The sequence below is a fragment of the Rhinopithecus roxellana genome, chromosome 16, assembly GCF_007565055.1.
Source record: "Rhinopithecus roxellana isolate Shanxi Qingling chromosome 16, ASM756505v1, whole genome shotgun sequence".
NCBI lineage: Eukaryota > Metazoa > Chordata > Mammalia > Primates > Cercopithecidae > Rhinopithecus > Rhinopithecus roxellana.
The window spans coordinates 94,426,441-94,451,459 of record NC_044564.1 but is presented as its reverse complement, the minus strand read 5'-3'; the positions used below and the strand labels follow the sequence as shown (position 1 = coordinate 94,451,459).

At 41.6% G+C, this 25,019-nt stretch overlaps 2 protein-coding genes across 4 annotated transcripts in view; one reads left to right on the top strand and one right to left on the bottom strand.

Annotated features, from left to right (window-relative positions):
• Positions 1 to 5,652: 5,652 nt before the first annotated feature.
• On the bottom strand, positions 5,653 to 14,241 carry LOC115893932 (putative UDP-GlcNAc:betaGal beta-1,3-N-acetylglucosaminyltransferase LOC100288842). The gene is made up of 2 exons (XM_030919487.1): positions 13,814 to 14,241; positions 5,653 to 8,807 (listed from the first exon to the last, which is right to left on the bottom strand). The coding sequence occupies exon 2, from the start codon at positions 8,676 to 8,678 to the stop codon at positions 7,704 to 7,706; it is 975 nt and encodes a 324-aa protein (XP_030775347.1). The 5' UTR covers positions 8,679 to 8,807; positions 13,814 to 14,241; the 3' UTR covers positions 5,653 to 7,703.
• Positions 14,242 to 14,248: 7 nt separating this feature from the next.
• The window catches only part of FBXW2 (F-box and WD repeat domain containing 2), a 35,847-nt gene continuing 25,076 nt past the window's right edge, over positions 14,249 to 25,019 (top strand). For 2 of the 3 annotated variants that reach the window (XM_010372017.2, XM_010372016.2), the window contains exons 1-3: positions 14,249 to 14,390; positions 14,487 to 14,595; positions 19,773 to 20,282. In XM_010372017.2, coding sequence (XP_010370319.1) covers positions 19,793 to 20,282 — 490 coding nt within the window. In that variant the 5' untranslated portion in view covers positions 14,249 to 14,390; positions 14,487 to 14,595; positions 19,773 to 19,792. The remainder of the gene's footprint in view (positions 14,391 to 14,486; positions 14,596 to 19,772; positions 20,283 to 25,019) is intronic. The other variant, XM_010372018.2, reaches the window with a different exon arrangement.

Sequence of the window (25,019 nt, the reverse complement as noted above, 5' to 3'; positions counted from 1 at the left end):
TACGCACATTGTCAAATCCAAATTCTCTATTTCTGCAATGGCAGTGGGCAATGAATTATATCTCTGGTATAAAGTACAAAGATTAAAGTATGTAGTATAAAGATTAAACGCAAAACTATTAAAAACAACTAAAGCTACAATAACTGGTTAAGGGATACAAATTATAAAAAGGTATGAAGTGTGGCATCAAAAGCATATAACATGAGAGGAGGGGGAATAAAAGCATACAGTTTGAGTATGACATTAAAATTAAAATTAAGTTATTGTCAACTTAAAATAGCCTGTAATAAGGTGTTTTATGTAAGCCTCAGGGTAATTACACAGCAAAGCCTATAATAGAGAGACTACAACACAATAATAGTAGGGATTCAGTATATCACTTTTAACAATGGACAGATCATTCAAACAGAAAATCAATAAGAAAACACTGGACTTGAGCTACACTTTAGACAAAATGGATCTAACAGACATATACAGAACATTATATCCAAAAGCAATAGAGTACACATTCTTCTCAAGCACACACATCTCATTATCCAGGATACATCATATGTTAGCCCATAGAAAAGTCTTTAAAAATTTAAGAAGATTGGAATCATATTAAGTATCTTTTGTGACCATATTGGTATGAAACTAGACATCAGTAACAGGAGGAATCAAGGAAAATGAATAAATATGTGGAAATAAAATAATATGCTCCTGAACAAATATTGGGTCAAATAAATTAAAGGGAATTTTAAAAATATCTTGTGATAAATGAAGACTTGTAAGATATACCAAAAGCAGTTCTAAAAGGGAAGTTCATGGTACTAAATGCCTACATCAAAAGGAAAGAAATATCACAAATTAACAACCTAATATTACACCTCAAGGAAACTACAAAAGAAGAACAAAGTGGCCGGGCATGGTGGTTCACGCCTGTAATACCAGCACTTTGGGAGGCCGAGGTGGGTGGATCACCCAAGATCAGGAGTTCAAGACTACCCAGCCTGATCAACATGGCAAAATCCCGTCTCTACTAAAAATCTAAAAATTAGCTGGGCTTGGGGACACACACCTGTAATCTCAGCTACTTGGGAGGCTGCGGCAGGAGAATTGTTTGAACCTTGGAGGTGGAGGTTGCAGTGAGCCAAGATTGTGCCATTGCACACCAGCCTGGGCAACAATAGGGAAACTCTGTCTAAAAACAAAAAAAGAAGAGGAAGAAAAAGAAGGAGGAGGAGGAGGAAGAGGAGGAGGAGGAGGAGGGGAAGGAGAAGGAGAAGGAGGAGAAGGAGAAGGAGAAGGAGAAAGAAGAAGAAGAAGAAGAGGAGGAGGAGGAGAAGGAGGAGGAGGAGGAGGAGGAGAAGAAGAAGGAGGAGGAGAAGGAGAAGAAGAAACAAAGTTAGCAGAAGGAAGGAAATAAACAAAGATCAGGGCAGAAAAAAATAAAAGAAGAAGAAGAAGAAGGAGAAGGAGAAGGAGAAGAAGAAACTAAGTTAGCAAAAGGAAGGAAATAACAAAGATCAGGGCAGAAAAAAATAAAATAGACACCAGAAAAATGACACAAAAGATTAATGAAACTAAGAGTTGGTTTTTTCAAAAGATAAAGTTGATGAACCCTTAGGTAGACTAAATAAGAAAAAAATATGATAAGAGTCAAGCAAAATCAGAAATGGAAGAGGAGATATTGCAACTGATAACACAAAAGTACAAAGGATCGGTTGTGCGCAGTGGCTCACGCCTGTAATCCCAGCACTCTGGGAGGCTGAGGCGGGTGATCACTTGAGGTCAGCAGTTCAAAACTAGCCTGGCCAACATGGTGAAACCCTGTCTCTATTAAAAATACAAAAAATTAGCCAGGCATGATGATGTGCACCTGTAATCCCAGCTACTAGTGAGGTGGGAAATTAAAGAAATAAAGAAAAATAAAATTTAAAAAAAAGAGAGAGAAATAAGCTTCCCTGTATTAGGCTGACTTGCCCCAGAGGCAGCAACAGGCACAGCCCAGACCCAGGAAAAGTCTTGATAATACTATCTAACGTGCCCTGAAGACTCTCCCAGCACTCCCTCAACATAACGAGAAAAACAAATTTTCCTTTCTCTTATGGTATGAGTTTATGATTCCTGTTCTCTGTAACTAGTAACTTCAAGTATTCTGTTTTATCTAAGCAGTGGAGTGAAGGCCATAAACCGTCTGAGCAGGCCTGAGATATAGCCACCTGGGCACCATAGTGAAGGTTATGGATAAGCCCGTGCTAGGCACTAGAGCAAACCTAGATAACGGACATCTGGGCTGCACAGCAACAGTCATGTGTAATCCTGAGTTATGAACCTGTCACAATTTGATTAACTGTCTTTGTTGTGCCTCTGTATCCTTGCTTTCATTCCACTGTAAGGCTGCTTCAAGCTAGCCCACCCTCTTTTTGAAGTGTATATAAAAGTTAAGTGCTGTCTTTGTTCTAGGCCTAGTTTTTGGATATTAAGTCTGCTGGGTCTGAGTGAACTCAATAAAGACCCTCCTGTATATACCCCAAGGTCTGTCTGGTCCTCCTGATTCCCACATCACTAGAGAGGCTGAAGCAGGAGAATCACTTGAACCTGGGAGGCAGAGGTTGCCGTGAGCCAAGATTGCACCAGCCTGGACGAAAGAGCGAGACCCCATCTCAATAAAAAAAAAAAAAGAATTTTAAGAGACAACTATGAACAATTATACAACAACAACACGGATAACCTAGAAGAAATGGATACATTCCTGGACACATACAACTCATCAATCCTAAATCATGAGGAAATGGAAAATCTGAACCGACCAGCACAGAGTAAAGAGATTGAATCAGCAATAAAAAATCTCCCGTCAACGAAAAGCCCGGGATCTAATGGTTTCACTGCTGAAGCCATCTACCAAACATTTAAAGAACTAATACCAATCCTTCTCAAACTCTCCCCCGAAAACAGAAGAGGGAATACTTTCAAACTCATTTTGTGAGGTCAGCATTACCCTGATAGCAAAGCCAGACAAAGAGACTATATGAAAAGAAAATTACAAGCCACAAATAAACAAGATCCCAGCCAATATCCCTGATAAACATAGGTACAAAAATCCTCAATAAAATACTAGCAAAGTAAATTCAACAGCACATGAAAGGGATTATTCATCATAATCAAGTGGGATTTATCCCAGGGATGCAAGGATAGCTCAACATACACAAATCTAGAAAGATGATGCACTACATTAACAGAATGAAAGGGAAAAATTATATGAGCATCTCAATAGATGCAAAAAAGGCATATGGTAAAATTCAACATTTTTTCCTGATAAAAACTTTCAAAATTAAAGTATTAAAAGAATGTACCTCCACACAATAAAGGCCACACATGACAAACACATAGCTAATATCATTCTCAACAGAAAAAAAAGTTAAAAGCTTCTCCTCCAAAATCAGGAACAAGACAAGGATGCCCACTCTCACCACTTCTGTTCAATATAGTATTGGAAGTCCTAGCCTGAGCAAATAGACAAGAAAAAGAAATAAAATTGGCTGGGTGCAGTGGCCAATGCCTGTAATCCCAGCACTTTGGGAGGCCGAGGCAGGTGGATCACCTGAGGGCAGGAGTTCGAGACCAGCCTGGCCAACACAGTGAAATCTTGTCTCTACTAAAAATACAAAAATCAGCCGGGGGTGGTGCTGGGCGCCTGTAATCCCAACTACTCAGGAGGCTGAGGTAGGAGAATCCCTTGAACCCGGGAGGCGGAGACTGCGGTGAGCTGAGATCTGCCACTACACTCTAGCCTGGGCGACAGAGTGAGACTCCATCTCAAAAAAAAGAAAAAGAAAAAGAAATAAAATTATCCAAATAGGCCAGGTGTGGTAGCTCACACCTGTAACCCCAACACTTTGGGAGGCTGAGGCAGGAGGATCACTTGAGGCCAGGAGTTTGAGACCAGCCTGGGCAACATGGCAAGATCCCATCTCTATAAAAAATACAAAAGTTGTCTGGGTGAGTTGGTGCACACCTGTATTCTCAGCTACTCGGGGGGCTGAGGCAAGAGGATCTATTGAGCTTGGGAGGTCAAGGATGCGGTGAGCTGTGTTCATACCATTGCACTCCAGCCTGGGCAACAGAGCGAGATCCTGTCTCAAATATATGTATATATATAAAATATAAAAATTAAAAAAATATATGTTTCCAAATAGGAAAGGAAGAAGTGAAACTGTCACTGTTTACTGACAATATGACCTTATAAGAGAAAACCCTAAAGACTCCATCAAAAACTGTTAGAACTGCACTGGGCATGGTGGCTCACACCTGGAATCCCAGCACTTTGGGAGGCCGAGGTGGGTGGATCACCTGAGGTCAGGAGTTTGAGATCAGCCTGACCAATATGGTGGAACCCCGTCTCTACCAAAAATACAAAAATTAGCCAGGCGTGGTGGCTGGTGCCTGTAGTCCCAGCTACTCGGGAGGCTGAAACAGGAGAATTGCTTGAATCTGGGAGGCAGAGCTTGCAGTGAGCCGAGATTGTACCACTGCACTCCAGCCTGGGCAACAGAGCAAGACTCCATCTCAAAACAAAACAAAAACTGTTAGAACTGATAACCAAATTCAGTAAAGTTGCAGGGAAAAAAATCAACTTATGAAAATCAGTAGCATTTTCATATTCTAACAATGTACTATCTGAAAAAGAAAAGAAGAAAACTATCCTTTTTATAATAGCATCAGAAAAAATCCCAAAATACTTAGGAGTAAATTTAAACTAGGAGGTAAAAAAATCTGTGTAATAAAAACTATTAAACGTTGATGAAAGAAATTGAAGATGACACAAATTAGAGAAAAGATATGCCACATTCATGGAATGGAAGGACTAATGTTAAAATGTCCCTGCTACCTGAAACCATATACAGATTCAATTCAAATCCTAGTAAAACTCCAATGATACCTTCACAGAAATAGAAAAAACAATCCTAAGATTCATATGAAAATACGAAAGACTCTGAAAAGCCAAAACACTCTTGAGCAAAAACAGCAAAGCTGAAGGCATCATACTACTGGATTTGATCATCTGTTACAAAACTACAGTAATCTAAACAGCATGTACACTATAAAAATAGACACATAGGCCAATGGAACACAATAAAGAGCCCAGAAGCAAATTCATGCATTGGTAGTCAATTGATTTTTGATAAAGATGCCAAGAACACTCACTGTGAAAAAGATAGTCTTTACAATGAATGGTTCTGGGAGAACTGGGTATCTACTTACAGAATAATAAAAGTATACCCTCATCTCATACTATACACAAAAATCAACTCACAATGGATTAAAGATTAAATGTAAGACCTTAAATGTAAGATCTGTACAACTACTAGAAGAAAACATAGGTGGAAGAAGCTCCATGACATTGGTCTGAGCAAAGATTTTCTTGGCTATGACCCCTTAAGTATAGGCAACAAAAGCTAAAATAGACAAATGAGATTATAGCAAACTATAAAGCTTGTGCATATCAAAAGCAGCAAACAGTGAAGAGATAACCTATGGAATGGGAGAAAATATTTGCAAGCCATATATCTGTTCTGGGGAACAAACAGAAAAGGGACTCAAACAACACAATAGCATGAAAACAAATCACTTGATTTATTTATTTTATTATTATTTTTTTGAGATGGAGTCTCAGACTGTTGCCCAGGCTGGAGTGCAGTGGCATGATCTCAGCTCACTGCAACCTCCACCTCTTGGTTTCAAGCGATTTTCCTGTGTCAACCTCCACAGTAGCTGGGATTACAGGCACACACCACCATGTCCAGCTAATTTTTTGTATGTTTAGTAGAGACAGGGTTTCACCCTGTTGGCCAGGCTAGTCTTGAACTATCTCAGGTGACCCACCCGCCTTGGCCTCCCAAAGTGCTGGGATAACAGCCATGAGCCACCGTGCCCTGCCCAAATAACCCGATTTAGAAATGACCAAAGGCCCTAAATAGACATTTCTCAAAAGAAGAAGTACAAAGGGCCAATAAGTATGTGGAAAAAAAAAAAAAAAAAAAAAAAAGCTCAATACCACTAATCATCAGGGAAATGCAAAGTAAAACCACAATGAGCCATTATGGTAAACCAATAATACAGCCATTATGGAAGTTCCTCACAAAATTAAAAATAGAACTACCATAAAATCTAGCAATTCCGTTACTGGATGTATATCCAAAAGATATTAAAACAGTATGTCAAAGAGATATCTGCACTCCCCATATTCAATGCAGCATTATTCACAAGATTAGTGGCATCTATCTAAGTGTCCACCAGTGCATGAAGAAATCAAGAAAATGTAGTATATATCCACAATAAAATGCTATTCAGCCTTATAAATGAAAGAAATTCTGTCATTTCCAACAATATGGATGAACCTGGAGTGCATTATGTTAAGTGAAATAAACCAGGCATTGAAGGACAAATAAGGGCACGAGCTCACTTATATGTGGGGTGTAAAAAAAACTCAAATTCATAGAAATAGAGAGTAAATGGAGGTTACCAGAGGCTGGGGGTTGGGAAAACTTGGCAGATATGGCCAAGAGAGCCAACATTTTTGTTAGACATGAGGAGTAAGTTTAAGAGATCTATCATACATCATGGTCATGACAGTTAACAACAATATATGAATATTTGATAATTGCTAGTAGATTTTAAGTGTTCTCACTACAAAAAAAAAAGTCAAGTGATGCATATGTTAAATAGCTTGATTTAGCCATTCAACAGCATATACATATATCAAAACATGTTGTACAACATAAATGTACATAATTTTTGTCAGTTTATAAAAAAACTTAGTTATAATAAATTGTATATTGGCCAGGTGTGGTTCCTCACACCTGTAATCCCAACACTTTGGGAGGCTGAGGTGGGTGGATCACTTGAGCCCAGGAGTTCGAGACCAGCCTGGGCAACATGATGAAACCCTCATCTCTACAAAAAATACAAAAATTAGGCCAGGCATGGTGGCTCACACCTGTAATCCCAGCACTCTGGGAGGCCGAGGGGGGTGGATCACTTGAGGCCAGGAGTTCGAGATCAGCCTGGCCAACATGGTGAAACCCTGTCTCTACTAAAAATACAAAAAATTAGCCAGGCGTGGTGGTGGGCACTTGTAATCCCAGCTACTTGGGAGGCTGAGGCAGGAGAACTGCTTGAATCGGGAGGCGGAGGTTGTAGTGAGCTAAGATAGTGCCACTGCACTGCAGCCTGGGTGACAGAGTGAGACTCTTGTCTCAAAAAAAAAAAAACAAAACAAAAATTAGCCGGGCATGGTGGCTCATGCCTATAGTCTCAACTACTCAAAAGGCTGAGGTGGGAGGAACCCTTGAGCCCAGGCGGTGGAGGTTGCAGTAAGCTGACATTGTGCCACTGCACTCCAGCCTGGGCGACAGAGCCAGATCCTGTCTCAAGAAAACAAACAAAAAAACCCAAAAAACAAAACAAACAATGAAACATAATGTTTTCTCTTCTGAAAGAAATATTTTATTTTGAAAAGAATCATGCTACACCAACTTAAATTTCTTAAAATGAGATCTCAGTAATTGAGTACACCAGAGCACAGAAAACATTTCGTACCTTTGCAAGTAAAATTAAAGATTCAGAGAACCTACATAAAACACAGAAAGAAGGGATGCTTTCCATAACAAGGTAGAAGGTAACTTTAAAATAATAGACTCATAAGGAAAATTAAAGAAATCCTAATCACCAAAATACGTGGGATTGTTTTTTATGGTCTCTATGTGAAAACGTTTAAAGCTGTCAAGGTACGTCAGAAGTTTGCAGGAAACGAGCCCATAGTATGTCTCAAACAGTGTACATTCTTTTCCATCATTAATTTCCTTCCATGCCAGGGGCGTTCCAGGATCTGCAATTTCTGAGGATGTAAAAATGAACTTATAGCAACATCTGTTGTATCTAATGTGCCTTTTCCCAGAAAACCTTGAGCTGTGGATGGGTATAAGGCCAACGGACTTAGCACAAATTCCTACAAACACATCAGCTGGCACCATCATGGGTACTTCTTTGAAAACCACATACATCATTCGAGCCACATCTTGGGACATTATAAAGGCCTCACCACTGCAGTAATCTGGGTAGTATTTTTCTGGGTACTCACTAAGAGGGACAAAGTCTCTGTTCTGAGGATCTCTATTGGGTGTAACCTGATGAATAACTCTTCCTACATAGATATCTTCTAGGTGTTCTTTCAGATTGAGAAGATAGTCTACCAAGCTTGGTAGATTGACAAACATCTCTTCATCTACCTTGAGAATGAACAGGGCATTAGGGCAGAAAGCCACAGCCCACTGTATCATTGCAATGATCTTCAGGGTTTGGTTCTCAGAACTGTCCAAGAAGATTCCTTCAATTATATCATTATTCTTACGGGACTCTTTGTTGATCTCTTTCTGGGTAGTCACTGAAACAGGCATTCCCAAAGCAAACAGTGTGAGAATGGGATGCCCTTGGACACTGGTCACATTGCCCCAAGTTTTCCTAATGAGGTCCCGTCTTGTTCCATTTCCTGGGCTACTGAAGATAAGAGACAGCAGAAAAATGTTCTTCCCTTTACATACTTCCGACTGGCTCAGGACATAATATTTGGAGAGATTACTTCTTAGGGGTTCTATGTTCAATTTTCTTGCCTTATTCTTAATTTCAAGAACTTTCATATCTATATAAGGCAAAGAATGCAGAAAGTATTCCTCCACAAAGTCAGCCCCAAAAAGCAAGGCATGAAATAGGATGACATTAAAAAGAATGAAACACCACTGATGAGTCCGAAGTCTGCAGAAAGTCACCTAAAAAAGAAAAGGACAAGTGTTCATTCAGGCTTCATCTCTATTCCTGTTTTTGCCCTCACTGAGCCCTATACGGACCTCTCACAGCATTTAGCAGTACACTCTACTTTAAGTGTTTATTGTGATATATTGTTATTATCTATTTCTTCCACTAGATCGTGGTCTCCTGGACAGCAGGCATTGTGTCTCTGTCTTCTCCAGTGCTGCTGATTCCAGTATTTGGCACAAAGTGAACACCGAGTAAAGTGTTAGTTGGTTGTTCTCTTCCTTGTTTAGAAAAAAGCTTGCTTACTTACTATATACAAGGCACTGTCTTGGACATTGGGATTACCAAGAATTGGACACAGACACATGGATATAACTTAACAAGTGGTATCATTGTGATAAAAACCTGTAGGAAAATACATGATGTTCTTTCTTGAATGGGAGCACCTGGATCCATTTCTTCTCTAATTACAAAAGTCAGGGGCTATTTTTCCATGAAGTGGCTGCTTTTGTTAGCCATGGCATCCTGGCTACTATCAAATATTTACATTCTTCTAGTATGACTTTCCAATTCAATCTAATACTGAATCAGAGTTTGTTTTGACAATGTCTCCTGGCCGGGCGCGGTGGCTCAAGCCTGTAATCCTAGCACTTTGGGAGGCCGAGACGGGCAGATCACGAGGTCAGGAGATCGAGACCATCCTGGCTAACACGGTGAAACCCCGTCTCTACTAAAAAAAAACAAAAAACAAAAAACTAGCCAGGCGAGGTGGCGGGCGCCTGTAGTCCCAGCTACTCGGGAGGCTGAGGCAGGAGAATGGCGTAAACCCGGGAGGCGGAGCTTGCAGTGAGCTGAGATCTGGCCACTGCACTCCAGCCTGGGCGACAGAGCAAGCCTCCATCTCAAAAAAATATAAATAAATAAAGACAATGTCTCCTAATCTATCTGACATTTCCATCGATATGGACAGATTACTGCTATCTGCATAGCACCTCTTCAGAGATGTAAGATAGATCTAGGCCAAGCTTACTCTACCTCATCAATGCAGATGGAAACTTTCTGTCTGAAAGGGCGTGTGCAGAATTGTAATATAACAGAGCCAGGGAATATTAAATGAATTAAATCCCTTTTCATTGGCTCTTCAATCAATAAAGCCTCCCATAATAATTGTTACCTCCTATTATGCACTTGCTTTTGTGCCAGGCATTGTGATAAGCATTTTATGTGTCTTAACTCATTTAGCCCTGGTAATATCCCTTTCAGATAGGTTATTTTCATAATTAAGCTGAGCATCTGAGTAGCTTAGTAATTTGCCCAAGATCACACAGTGGGTAAGAGGTTAGGATAGAGCATGATTTGAACTCAAATCAGTCAGATTCCAAAGCTCACTCTTTTTTTTTTTTTTGAGATGGAGTCTCGCTCTTTCTCCCAGGCTGCAGATCTTGGCTCACTGCAACCTCCGCCTCCTGGGTTCAAGTGGTTCTCATGCCTCAGCCTCCTGAGTAGCTGGGATTTCAGGCATCTGCCACCACGCCCAGCTAATTTTGGTATTTTTAGTAGAGATGGGGTTTTGCGATGTTGGCCAGGCTGGTTTCAAACTCCTGATCTCAGGTGATTCGCCCACCTCGGCCTTCCAAAGTGCTGGGATTACAGGTGAGAGCCACTGTGCCCAGCTCCAAAGCTCACTTTTAACCATTGGAGAATCACAACTCCTTTCTTTTCTTTTCTTTTTTTCCTTCCTTCCTTCCTTCCTTCCTTCCTTCCTTCCTTCCTTCCTTCCTTCCTTCCTTCCTTCCTTCCCTCCCTCCCTCCCTCCCTCCCTCCCTTCCTTTCCTTCTTTCCCTCCCTCCCTCCCTCCCTCCCTTCTTCCCTTGCTCACTCTTTCTTTCTTTCTCTTTATATTTGAGACAGAGTCTCATTCTGTGGCCCAGGCTAGAGTATAGTGGCATGATCTTGGCTCACTGCAACCTCCACCTCCCAGGTTCAAGAGATTCTCCTGCCTCAGCCTCCCAAGTAGCTGGGATTACAGGTGTGCACGACCACTCCCAGGTAATGTTTGTACTTTTAGTAGAGACGGGGTTTCACCACATTGGCTAGGGTGGTCTTGAACTCCTGACCTCAGGTGATCCGCCTGCCTCGGCCTCCCAAAGTGCTGAGATGACAGGCGTGAGCCACCACGCCTGGCCCCCATGTTCTTTAAATAGTCAAAAAACACAACAAAACAAAAAAACCCAGCAATGATAACCTGAACTCCTTTCCATTTTCTCATTTACACATAGAAAAAGTTTCAGCTTCCTCATGCCTATTTTACTAGACATCAAATGCTTTAAAGATTATAAGAAACTTACTTGCATGTTGCCTGTGAGCAATTTCAGGGTCTTAGAAATTATTGAGTTCAGATGCCAAGTTATGCCCAAATGCATCTCAGGATCACTCCAGTCCAACAGCAATTGCAGTAAAGTACTTTGTGCCTCAACCTTTGAGGGTAAGGTTTCTTGCCAATGAACCTGAGCTTGGATCCTAGAATACCTGCTGACTGCACAGGAGAGTGGGTGCTGATCATGTTACAGCTAGAGTGAATCCAGAACAAAGAATAGAAAAAGCAAACCTCTTCAAATGCTTCCAACCCTGTGTACTTCATGAAACTGACCCCATGTCTTTATACTGAGTTCCTGGTAAAGTATGTGTGGAAATTCAAAGAACAGTTACCCAGGTCACTTCTCCACAGCATCGCTGTGCAAGTAGATATAACCTATATTTTTGGAGTGCATCTCAAGAAACTAAACAGCTGCAGTAATGCCTGCTCCCTGGTACATACACATGCAAAAACTGTGCTAGACATAGAGGAATATTTTTCATCTGTAGTGGATGTGTTATTTTCTCCCAAAGAAACATCATCTGCTGAGGTCTGGTGTATGGTTCATTGGGAAAGATTCAGAATCCCTAGTATGGGCTATGCAAGCACTTTACTAAATCAATTTTAAGTTATCTGAACTACCTCCCCCAGGCAAGTTTAGCTCAAAATGGAAGACAACATATAGTCCATTTTAGCCGGAATTGAAGAAACTAAACATTTGATGTTTTCTCCTTTCCTGGAGCATGCATGTGTAGGAATTATCCCAAACATCATTTTTACCAGCAAGTTTATTTCAAGAAAATAAACAACATTCAGCATATTTTCATGTTCCTGTCACACAAGCAATTATACTGATCATTCTGTTCTCATAGCAGGCTATATTTTATCCTTTCCTTCAACACCCAACAGCCATTTACAACAGCTTTTGTAATTCTTTGGCTAGGAATACCTTCTTATATTTAAAGCTATGTTTTCTCAGCAATCATCACACAATCTTGAAAATATTTACAAGGTGGGAAAAAAATCTAACCTAAAATTTCAAATGAAAGGGAATTTTACATATATTGAACTTAACAATTTTACATATACTGAAATTAACAATTGAATAGGTCTTGTATCTAATTAAATATTACTTCCATTTTGCAATTTAAAACATGTTTTATAGTCATGAATTTTGCTCCTGGATCCCCTCTGGGCTTAAATTTGCACAGTTTGGTTTCTTTGTTATGAGAGGTCCAAACAATATTATCTCTGGGGCAGCTCCATCTGCACTTTTCAATTTGATTCATCAAACTGTACTGGGGTTCAGAATGTTTGCTCCAGAGATACGGGTGCTTGATTTTCTTGATTACCCTGCTACTGCCTTCCCTTTCATAGAGAGTATCCAATCTGTATTATCCATGTCTTCCTAAATGTCTTATAATGCTGTCATCAGTCATGTTCTGACTTAGAAGTCTAGAGTGACATCCTGTTGCTTAGGAAATCAAATTTGCTCTCTTGAGACCTTACTTTTAGGACACCATAATTGACTTCCACCCCACATAATCAATTTTTATTTCCCTTGTTTCAAGTATCCAAGATGAAGTCAGGATGCTTGGAACCTTGGCTATGCTCTACTGTCTAGTGGATATGTGTCTTTGTCATTGTTTATATTATTGGACTGTGCCATCAAGCATGGTAGCCATTAGCCACATGTGGCTATTAAAATTAAATAAAATTAAGAATTTAGTTCATTTACATCAGGTACTTTTCAAGTGTTCAGTAGCCACAAGAGGCTAGTGACTGACTTATTGGACAGCACCAAGAGAACAACTCCATCATTGGCAAAAGGCCTATTGGACAGTGTTGGTATAAGATGCATGTGAATGTGTGTGTATGCATATATGGTTTAGGAACCCTTACAGAGAAACAAGGATAACTTGTGTGCTGGGCATCATGGTTCACCCCTGTAATCCGAGCACTTTTTGGGAGGCCTAGGCAGGTGCATCACTTGAGCCTAGGAGTACAAGACCAGCCCGGGCAACATAGCGAAACCCTACCTCTACAAAAATACACACACACACACACACACACACACACACAATTAGCTGGGCATGGTGACACGCATCTGTGGTCCCATCTACTCAGGAGGCTGAGGTGGGAGGATCGCTTGAGCCTGGAGAAGTTGAGGCTGCAGTGAGCCAAGATCGTTGTCATTGTACTCCAGCCTGGGCGACAGTGATACGTTGCCTCAAAAAAAAAAAAAAAAAAAAATTGGATACCTTGTGCTCTGAAGTCAGTTTGGGTTGAAATCCAATGACAGCCATTTACTATGACCTTAGGCAAGATGCCTAAACCTCTTTTGATTTCAGTTTCCCCATCTCTAAAAATGGGCTTAATAATAGTTACTAGCTTGTGCAGTTGTTGTGGGAGCTGCGATGGTACACAAGTGTTGAGTAAGGGTGTGTGGAATTTTTTAGCTCAGTTTTAGTTCTTGAAGCAAAAAGGTTTGCATGCTTAATTTCCTTCAATCCTCAGAGCCTACCGATGGGGAGTTCACTATAATTTCTATGCAGATGAAGCAAAGTCTGAGAGGTTAAGTAACCAGGCCATAGCCAGAGTGTAAATGTTGTGATTCATTCAAATCTACATCACTTGTTTTTTTTCATTCAACAACTTCCTTACCTTGCTTTATTTCTCTCCTTTTCACATGCCTTACTTAGTCTATCTGTCTTCCTCCTTCTAATAGATGTTAAGCCCCAGGCGGTCAGGGATTTTTGCGTTTTTGTTCACGAACCCTATCCCCTAGAATAGTGTTCGGGATAAAGAGGTGCCCAACAGGTTGTATGAATTTGGACACGTCTCAACTTCCCTGAGCCACAGCTCCCTCTCCTCCGAAAATGAGGCTAATAAGAAAGCCTACTGCAGAGCTGGTGCAAGATCGGATTGGAGGAGCGACACAAAAGCGCTGTGCAAACCTGGATGTACGGTACGAAAAGAAGCTCTGTTCTAGGTTGCACCCGGCCTAAGCATCGTGAGGGCCGCGCAGCGAGCGTTCAACTTCCCGGGACGCTTTCCTCCCATCCCCTACTCCCAGCCTCCAGCCTCCTACCACCCACCACCCACCTCCGGGCGGGGACCGGAAGTGCAGCCGCTTCCGCCGGGCGCCGCGGAGCTGAGGGACGCGCGGAGATGACGCAGGCAGCACCGGAAGCCGCTCCCCAGTGAGGCTGTGGACCAGGAGCGGCGGCCGCAGGTCCAGGTCTGTATGCGAGGCGGGGCCGGTCGGGGAGGGGACTTTCAGGCGCCCGCGCCTCTGCTGACCTGCCGCGCCTTGGCTGTTTTTCTCTCCCTGCAGGCGCCATGGCTGCGGAGCGGACCCGGCCGCTGCGAGGCTCTGGCGGCCCGAGCGTGCCTAGTAGCTGTGAACCCGGCGCGAGGTCCCGGGCCCCGGGGCGCTCGCTCAGGTCAGTGCCGCGCGGAACACGGTTCCGAGAGCAAGGGACCTGGGAGCGACGAATGGGTTGATGGGATCTGGATTTTAGAAATGGGAAACAGGGTTTCGGAGTTACTGCCTCCTACTGCCTCCATTTCCTTAGTTGCAAAATGAGTTAACAGTGATGTCCCAGGGCTACCAAACGTTTGAAAGATGAAGTGTGATGAGGTGGTTTATGAAGTACAAAGAGCTGTGCTGCGCCATAATTGTGGGCATGCCGTGAAAACAGGTGTGTGTGTGGGGGTGCTGCTTGAAGTAAAGCAAAGATAACAATATTAATGCTAAGTAAAAATGGTAACTGACATTTGCTGTAGGCTTACAGCGTGCCAGGTACTGTGTTAAACGCTTTACGTGCACTATCTTGTTTAACCCTCATAAAAGCCCTTGTAGGTAATGCTCTTCGTGGCTGTATTTTACAAGTGAGGAAACAGGGCGTGAGACAGGTGAAGTGTTTTGCCCAAGGTCACCCAGCAACAAGTGGAGTTGCAGAACGCATTTTTATAAACATTATTTGTATTCTTTCAAAGCTTTAAAAAATTCACCTTAAAACTAAAGGCTGTCTTTTGATAGTATATCATACTTACATGGTTTTCAGTTTTAAAAGGTATACGATAAAAAGGGACCTCTCATTCCTTTTCTCCAGTTCTGTCTGGAGGCAACCAGGGTTGTCAGCTTCTTGAATATTCAGAATACATTTTATGCATATGTAAGTTTATAGGTGTTACACATTTTCAACGCCTCTGTACTCCTTGATAAGAAAAGAGGGGGAAATGAAGCCTCCTCCCCTCTAACACTAACAATTATGTTGCTTTCACTCTTGACTAGGCCAAGTTCTGATGGAGGAGGAGGAGGGGAAAACACATTTACACTGTTTTTCAGAAGGTCCTGTCTCTAATACCTCAGAGTATAGGTTTGGGGAGGGTGGGTACTGGGCAAAATACTGAGCCTGCTACTTCCTATGCCATTCTGGGAAAGCCACTCCACTTCTTGAGCCATAAATTTCCTCATCATGTTAGTTAAGGGCGGCATTACTGATACCTTCCATGAGGTTATGAAGATCAAATGAGATGTTTACCAATGGTACTTTTTCTTTAAAACCAATATAAATATGTGAGTTGCCTAAGGTAACATAGGGAGTTAATGGCAGAACCTGAGACCAAACCCGGGCTCTTTTGCCAATTTAGGAGTCTTTTTGTTACATGACCCACTTTGTGATTATTGATACTGAATGCAAGAGGGCAAGTTGAATGTTAACTCTGAGGTAGGGGCGTGGGGTAAGGGGGCCAAACAGCAGGGAATGTAGATAGGATAAGGCACCTGCTGGGAAACGAGAGCCTGCAATAAACAGGTTCTCTTTTCTTTTCTTTTCTTTTTTTTTTTTTTGAGACGGAGTCTCGCTTTGTTGCCCAGGCTGGAGTGCAGTGACGCCATCTCGGCTCACTGCAAGCTCCGTCTCCCGGGTTCACGCCATTCTCCTACCTCAGCCTCCTGAGTAGCTGGGACTACAGGCGACGGCTACCACACCCGGCTAATTTTTTTTGTATTTTTAGTAGAGACGGGGTTTCACTGTGTTAGTCAGGATGGTCTCGATCTCCTGACCTCGTGATTCGCCCCCCTCGGCGTTTCAAAGTGTTGGGATTACAGGCGTGAGCCACTGCTCCTGGCCAACAGGTGCTCTTAATTATCAAATTAAACCCCTAGTAAGTTTGAGCCCTTGAGTTTTTCTTCCGGGTATTTTGAAGAGAAACTTGTGGTAAGATGATAGGGTCGAAAGAGATGTTAGTGGTCATGTCCATTCCAGCCTCAGTGTCACAGAAATCTTTCCTGCCAGGTATTCATAGTAATAAAACTAACAAAAAGTACCATTTGAGTTTTTACCCCCTAGACTGTACACTGTGCTAAGCATGTCCTTGCTATATTTCTGAGTTTCACCCTTCGAGTTGGATGATAGCTTCCATTTTACAGATGATAAAACTGAAGCTTAAAAGTTAGTTGGACATGCCCGTAATCACATAGGAAGTGGTTGAATCAGTAAAACATTTGACCTCCAAAGCATTTTCATGTATCACATTCTGACTCTGTGTGCAACTGTCCTTGACTGTTCGTGGTAATGGGAAACTAACTACTCTGGAGGGAGCTATTCCATTGTTGGAAAGCGCTGAGATTTAAAAGCTCCTCATGTTGAACTGAAATCCCATTTCCTGAGGTTTGTGCAACCAGTATATGATATTTCTAGAGGCTGCCTAAAAGAGTCCAGTTTAGACCTGTTACCTTAGAAAGCCCCCTCCAAAAGTTAGTTGATCCTTTTAGAAAAGTGAAAAATTGGTGTTTTTTAATAATGCATTCTGCAGTTAGTGAGACTTGCTTTTTTAGGGGAAAAAAATGCCTTTTTCAGAATAATCAGAGGTGAACTGCTCAATCCTACAAGGGATTGAGTGGTTTAAAAGGCAATCTAAAAGTTGGGAAAATTTTTTTTATTAAGAGTTAGAATATTTTTATTTATTTATTTATTTATTTATTTATTTATTTATTTATTTTTTGAGGCGGAGTCTCGCTCTGTAGCCCTGACTGGAGTGCAGTGGCCGGATCTTGGCTCACTGCAAGCTCCGCCTCCCGGGTTTATGTCATTCTCCTGCCTCAGCCTCCCGAGTAGCTGGGACTACAGGTGCCCGCCACCTCGCCCGGCTAGTTTTTTGTATTTTTTAGTAGAGACGGGGTTTCACCATGTTAGCCAGGGTGGTCTCGATCTCCTGACCTTGTGATCCGCCCGTCTTGGCCTCCCAAAGTGCTGGGATTACAGGCTTGAGCCACCGTGCCCGGCCAGGAGAATATTTAAATCTCAGATATGGCTGAGCTTTTTAGAGGTGCTCTCTGAAAAAGCTTCTTCCATAATCTTTAGCGGTGTCATGGGCACATTAATTTGGCTTTTTAAAAAAATTATACTTTAAGTTCTAGGATACATGTGCACAACGTGCAGGTTTGTTACATAGGTATACATGTGAATTTGGCATGTTACAGTATGTCTCTTAGATATTTGTGAATGGTGGGAACCTGTTAAGATTTTAATGAGTATTCTAAATTTGCCTTGTAGCCGTTTGAGTAACAATTCAGCTCACTTAAATACAAGCATTTCTACAATAGATGTGTGTCAGCACATGTGTGTATGTGTGTATATGTAGATGTGATGGAGGAAGCGTTCCACACCACACTTTTCACTGTTAAAAATGTTTCCGGAGCAGGTGTTTTGGTGTGTGTTTTTAATTGACCAATATTAATTAACTAGCTATTGTGACAGTATGCAGATGCCACAGAAGATAATTGCTTTGTCTTGTTGCAAATTATTTTTTAAAAGTAGAGATTTTGAAGAAATGTTATATAGATAAGAGGATTGTTAGGATTTAGAGGAAGGAGGGGGCTTGTTATTGCGTGATAAGTTGATAAAACTTTTAGCCATCTGATTATTTTTTGTCAGCTAAGTACATTTTTAATACAAATTAATAAATCCTTTCTAACCCAAACTTTGGCTTCAGAAGTATTATCTTGAAGTCTAGTCACAGTTCCAGAAATCAAAACTATTCGCAGATATGTCATTGCAAGGTTTGGTTGCTTCTACTAATAAATCAGACTGCTTATTTGTCTAAGAATGTTATTGCCAATTTTGATATTGGACACTCACGATTTTACTCACCTTACATTAATAAAGTTGGAAGATGAGATCTTGCTTTTTGTGTAGACCTGATCTAGGTGATATGTCTGGAAAGAAATTAACTTTCCTTTTTCACATTAATTTGGACATATGTTTTTAAAATTAATATGACAGTCTCGTGAGAAACTGAGTATTCAGAAGGAAAGTTTTTATTAAATCGTGAAAATATTTAAATATATGGAAATAAAGAGAATAATAAATCCCTATGTACCCATCACCTAGCATTAACATCTATCAACACATAGTCTTGAGAAAGGTAGTTTTTACTGGTTATTTTTTTGTTATCTTTCATTAGTTTAATCCTCATTAAGAGTGAATTAACACCAGTTGACACTAATGCAGGATACTTTAAAAAAATTATTTGTTACAGTTAGCTCAGGAGCAATTTGTTGTTCTCCTAAAGGAGAAAATAGTCTAATGGGTAGACACACTACCCCTAGATCTTACCACTAGGTCGTGGTTCTCCTGGTTGTCACTTATTTCAGAGAGAGAGCTTGGTACCCTGATCTTGAGAACACTGGCATCCAGTTAAGAGCCCTGTGAACATAGGCAAATCACATACCTTCTCTAACCTGTAGTTTCCTCATTTGTAAAGTGAAGATTATAATGTCTATTTTTTGGTGTTTTATAAACATAAGGATTATTAATTTGCTTTATTTGTGCAGGCCTCCAGGACCCTCATGGCTCCCTGGGGCACATGGTTAAGAGTTGTCACTACCTCATACGAGGCTTATAAAAACAGACTAAAGCCAAAAAAGGTCTTTGGTAATTCATGTTAGAAACAGGCAGTGCCATAAAGAAGTTGGAAGAACCAGAATTCCTGAGGCAGATAACTTACTACACCTGCTTACTTTTCTTCCCTAAACCTTTTCATCTGAACATCTGTTGCAAAACCAAGTAGTCAGTTCTATGATTTTGGTGACAGGTTGTGCCTGCCATGATAATCAGTGTCTCAGGTTACTGCTCAGGAAACTTGTTTCTGATTGTCACATCCTGGTGCTTGCTGTTGTGATTTTAGTACTCAAATATAATGTATTAAGGAATTCATTAAGGAAATTGTTTTATAATGGTTTTGATGGGGGAGGGGTGCATTATAAAATACACTGTTTTATAATTAATTGTTGGTAAATCTATTACTATGAAGATGCATGTAGCATGTGCTAGACTTCAAAAGGAATAAGTCACACACACCAATCTGTTTCACTGACTTATGTTTTGGAGATCATGATTTGTTTAAGTATGTTTTCTCAAATGTGTTTTCTTTTGTGTGCATGGAAAGTGTTCAGATAAATATAGTGTATTAACTGTAAAGTTGTAATGTAACTATGCATAAAGTTGTAATGGCAGATTTTTTACACTAATTTTTAATACTTCATTTGTTAGCAGTCTTGCTTGAACAGTCTTTTTGAGCAGAACTAATACAATATTTTGATGTGCCACAGGTAAAATTTTCCATAACCTTATGGAGAGAAAGGACTTTGAGACATGGCTTGATAACATTTCTGTTACATTTCTTTCTCTGACGGACTTGCAGAAAAATGAAACTCTGGATCACCTGATTAGTCTGAGTGGGGCAGTCCAGCTCAGGCATCTCTCCAATAACCTAGAGACTCTCCTCAAGCGGGACTTCCTCAAACTCCTTCCCCTGGAGCTCAGTTTTTATTTGTTAAAATGGCTCGATCCTCAGACTTTACTCACATGCTGCCTCGTCTCTAAACAGTGGAATAAGGTGATAAGTGCCTGTACAGAGGTGTGGCAGACTGCATGTAAAAATTTGGGCTGGCAGATAGATGATTCTGTTCAGGACGCTTTGCACTGGAAGAAGGTTTATTTGAAGGCTATTTTGAGAATGAAGCAACTGGAGGACCATGAAGCCTTTGAGACCTCATCATTAATTGGACACAGTGCCAGAGTGTATGCACTTTACTACAAAGATGGACTTCTCTGTACAGGTAAGAGATGTTGAAACTGTTTTTTGGGTTTTGTTTTGAATTTCGTAGGGTGTAATCTTGAACCAGTCTTCAGCTTTGAGAATGACAAGTGTTGATTATATGAGATATGTACAGTGACTTTTTTTCCTCTATCCCTGAGTGGATTTCCCCCCCTTATCCTCTTCCTTCTTTGTAGAGAACACAATCATTTTTATAAAATTTCATGAGAAAAATGCTTCAGACTGTCTTTTAAACATTATGCGAAATTACAAAGCTGTAGATTACTTTTTCTCTGTGTTTCCTCCATGTATAGTCCTCCAGGTTGTTAAATTCTGTTTCTTTTTCTGTTGGCACTGATATTTGAGAAAAAACAGTGGAAAAATTGATATCTGCTCCTCGCAAGTAGTTAGATCATTTTGGCTGAGTTACTTAACCTCTCTGTATCTTTAAAATACGGGGAAGGAGGCCGGGCGCCGTTGCTCACGCCTGTAATTCTAACACTTTGGGAAGCTGCGGTGGGTGGATTGCCTGAGCTCAGGAGTTCGAGACCAGACTGGGCAACGTGGTGAAATCCTGTCTCTACTAAAATATGAAAAAGTAGCCGGGCATGGCGGCTTGCACCTGTAATCCCAGCTACTCAGGAGGCTGAGACAGGAGAATCGCTTGAACCAGGGAGGCGGAGGTTGCAGTGAGCCGAGATCGTGCCACTGCACTCTGACTTGGGTGGCAGAGTGAGACTTCCATCTCCAAAAAAAAAAAAAAAGGGCCGGGCACGGTGGCTTACGCCTATAATCCCAGCACTTTGGGAGGCCGAGGCGGGCGGATCACGAGGTCAGGAGATCGAGACCATCCTGGCTAACATGGTGAAACCCTGTCTCTACTAAAAATACAAAAAAATTAGCCGGGCGTGGTGGCGGGCACCTGTAGTCCCAGCTACTCGGGAGGCTGAGGCAGGAGAATGGTGTGAACCCGGGAGGCGGAGCTTGCAGTGAGCCGACATTGCGCCCCTGCACTCCAGCCTGGGCGACAGAGTGAGACTCCGTCTCAAAAAAAAAAAAAAAAAATATATATATATATATATAAAGAGATATTTCTTTCCTGCTCTGAAATCCTGTGATTCTAAGTAGAAGTAGTAGAAGTTAGGGCCGGGCGCGGTGGCTCAAGCCTGTAATTCCAGCACTGTGGGAGGCCGAGACGGGCGGATCACGAGGTCAGGAGATTGAGACCATCCTGGCTAACCCCTTGAAACCCCCCTCTCTACTAAAAAATACAGAAAACTAGCCGGGCGAGGTGGCGGGCGCCTGTAGTCCCAGCTACTCGGGAGGCTGAGGCAGGAGAATGGCATAAACCCGGGAGGTGGAGCTTGCAGTGAGCTGAGATCCGGCCACTGCACTCCAGCCTGGGCGACAGAGCGAGACTCTGTCTCAAAAAAAAAAAAAAAAAAAAGTAGAAGTTGGAGTTTGGGCCTGGGAACAGAGAGAGTTGGATAGTTTTAAACTAGGCAATTAAGTAATTTTATGAAATAATATAGTTATTAAAAATCTAAAATTATATATTATTTTCTATTTATAATGGGCATGTGTTTCTGTTTATGATTATAACTAATGCCCATGTGTTAGATAATGCATTTTGACAGGCATGTAAATAATTATTGGGCAGCATTTAGAATAGCTCCAAGCAGTTCTTACTAATAATCCCAACGCCTGTTTCCTTACATTGTATATAATATATAGAAATACTTGGTGTTCTTTTTCATCCAAGATAACTTCTAGTAAACATTTGTGTGTTACAGTATAAACTGTTAGTTTGTGTAAATATATGCCATTTCCATATTAGTGTGTGTATTAGTCCATTCTCAGACTGCTAAAAAAAAAACTGCTTAAGACTGGGTAATTTATGAAGAAAAGAGGTTTTTTTTTTTTTTTTTTTTTTTTTTTTTTTTTTTTTTGAGACCGAGTCTCGCTGTTGCCGGGCTGGAGTGCAGAGGCCAGATCTCAGCTCACTGCAAGCTCCGCCTTCTGGGTTTACGCCATTCTCCTGCCTCAGCCTCCCGAGTAGCTGGGACTACAGGCGCCAGCCACCTTGCCCGGCTAGCTTTTTGTATTTTTTAGTAGAGACGGGGTTTCACCGTGTTAGCCAGGATGGTCTCAATCTCCTGACCTCGTGATCCGCCCGTCTCGGCCTCCCAAAGTGCTGGGATTACAGGCTTGAGCCACCACGCCCGGCCGAAAAGAGGTTTAATTGACTTATAGTTCCACATGGCTGGGAAGGCCTCAGGAAACTTACAGTCATGGCAGAAGGCAATATGATCGTGGCAGAAGGCGAAGGGGAAGCAAGCACCTTGTTCACAAGGCAGCAGGAGAGAGTGTGCAAGTGAAGCGGGAAGAGGCCCTTATAAAACCATCAGATTTTGAGAGAACGAACTCACTATCATGAGAACGGCATGGGGGACCACCCCCATGATCCAGTCATCTTTCACCAGGTCTCTCCCTCAATACCTGGGAATTGCAATTCAAGATGAGGTTTGGGTGAGGACACAAAGCTTAACCATATCAATGCATATTCAGATGGTTTCTGTTTGTATTAGTATCTTTGTATTACCTCTTCTTCCCTTGAGCTCATTTGGGACAGAAGCCTAAAAGTAGAATCACCAGATATAGTAGTATGAATGATTTTATAGATTTGTTTGTTTGTTTGAAATGGAGTCTCACTCTCTCACCCAGGTTGGAGTGCAGTGGCACTATCTCAGCTCACTGCAGCCTTCGTCTCCAGGGTTCAAGTGATTCTCCTGCCTCAGCCTCCCGAGTAGCTGGGATTATAGGCACATGCCACTACGCCTGGCTAATTTTTTTTGTATTTGTATTAGAGGTGGGGTTTCACCTTGTTGCCCAGGCTGGTCTCAACCTCCTGCCCTCAGGTGATCCACCGTCCAAAGTGCTGTGATTACAGGTGTGAGCCACCGTGCCTGGCCTGATTTTATAGCTCTTCTTAGTGCCCTTTCCAGATAGATTGAATTGATACAATGCCAATACAGTCTTAAGTAACTTGCTTCTCCCTCAAGAGTCTCACCAGACTCAATTTAAATATTAATATTTAATATTGAGGTGTATCATTTCTCAAGACCGTTTTACAATTGCATTTCTTTATTCATTAAGGGTATACATTATGTGGTGATGTTTTCTCTGAAATGCCAGACACTCTGCTAATTTTAGAAAATAAACATTTGATTTAAAGCATTTTTCATGGTTTGGTTTGTCATCCTGATGTTATTTCACACTTTATTTTCCTTGTGTTACAAGCTTGATTACTAGAACAGCATCACCAGTTCTTCTAGGCTTTGATGTACTTTCTCTGTTGCAGTGATGGCTTTTCCATGTCTCTTTTGCCTCATGATTTTAAAAGATTAAGATGCAGTTGACCAAGTTGAGGGGGCTCATGCCTGTAGTCCCAACACTTTGGAAGACCAAGGCAGGCAGATTATGTGAGCCCAGGAGTTTGAGACCAGTCTGGGCAACATAGCAAAACCCCATCTCTACAAAAAATACAAAAATTAGCTGGGTGTGTTGGCTCACACCTGTAGTCCCAACTACTTGGGAGACTGAGGTGAGACGATTGCTTGAGCCCAGGAAGTGGAGGTTGCAGTGAGCTAAGATTATGCCACTGCACTGCAGCCTGGGCAACAGAGCAAGACCCTGTCTCAAAAAATAAATAAATAAAGAAGAAGATTAAGATGCAGTATCACCTTGGAGCTTGGAGCTCCTATTGGCAGTTGACCATTGTTTTCACACCAACTCTAGCATTTTTTTTTTTTTGAAACAGGATCTCCTCTGTCACCTGGGCTAGAGTGCAGTGGTGCAGTCTCGACTCACTGCAACCTCCTCCTCCTCCTGGGTTCAAGTGATTCTCTCGCCTCAGCCTCCTGAGTAGCTGGCATTACAGGCACATACCACCATAGCCCTGCTAATTTTTGTATTTTTGGTAGAGACGGGTTTCACCATGTTGGTCAGGCTGGTCTCAAACTGCCGATCTCAGATGATCCGCCTGCCTCGGCCTCCCAAAGCGCTGGGATTACAGGTGTGAACCACTGCGCCCAGCTGCCCTTTTTTTTTTTTTTTTTTTTTTTTGGAGACAACCTCTCACAGGGTAGTTCATGCTGGAGTGCAATGGTGCAATCTTGGCTTACTGCAACTTCCACCTCCTGTGCTCAGGTGATCCTCCCACGTCAGCCTCCCGAGTTTAACTAGGACTACAAGCGAGCAACACTACGGCTGGCTCCTTTTTGTACTTTTTGTAGAGACAGGATTTCACCATGTTGCCCAGTCTGGTCTCGAACTCCTGGGCTCAAGCACTCCGCCAGCCTCGGCCTTCCAAAATGCTAGGATTAGTGGTGTGAGCCACCATGCCTAGCTCCCCTTGCCTTAAAAAGTTTTTTTCTTATCAAACCTTATTTTTGAAATGTAGTAAAAACTGCAGTTACTTGGAGTGGAAGTAAATGGGAAATATTCACTGAATTCTCTAACTACCTGGAAAGTTAATACCTGCAATTCTGCATTTTAAGATTATTCTCTAGGTGTGTCTATATGTTAATGGGATTTTTATTCTGATTCAATTCATCAGGTTTGCATATTTAAAATTATGTTGTACAGTGGTTGACAGTAATCCAAAGCATTAATTTTTCTAACAGCAGCATCCCTGGAACTGTGAGAGAAGTATTTGTTACAGAATTATACATGTGTTCATGTCATCTTGTTACTTACA

Bases quoted from the DNA above. Each gene is read 5' to 3' on its own strand.
- LOC115893932 (XM_030919487.1), bottom strand. From the start codon at position 8,678: ATGAAAGTTCTTGAAATTAAGAATAAGGCAAGAAAATTGAACATAGAA.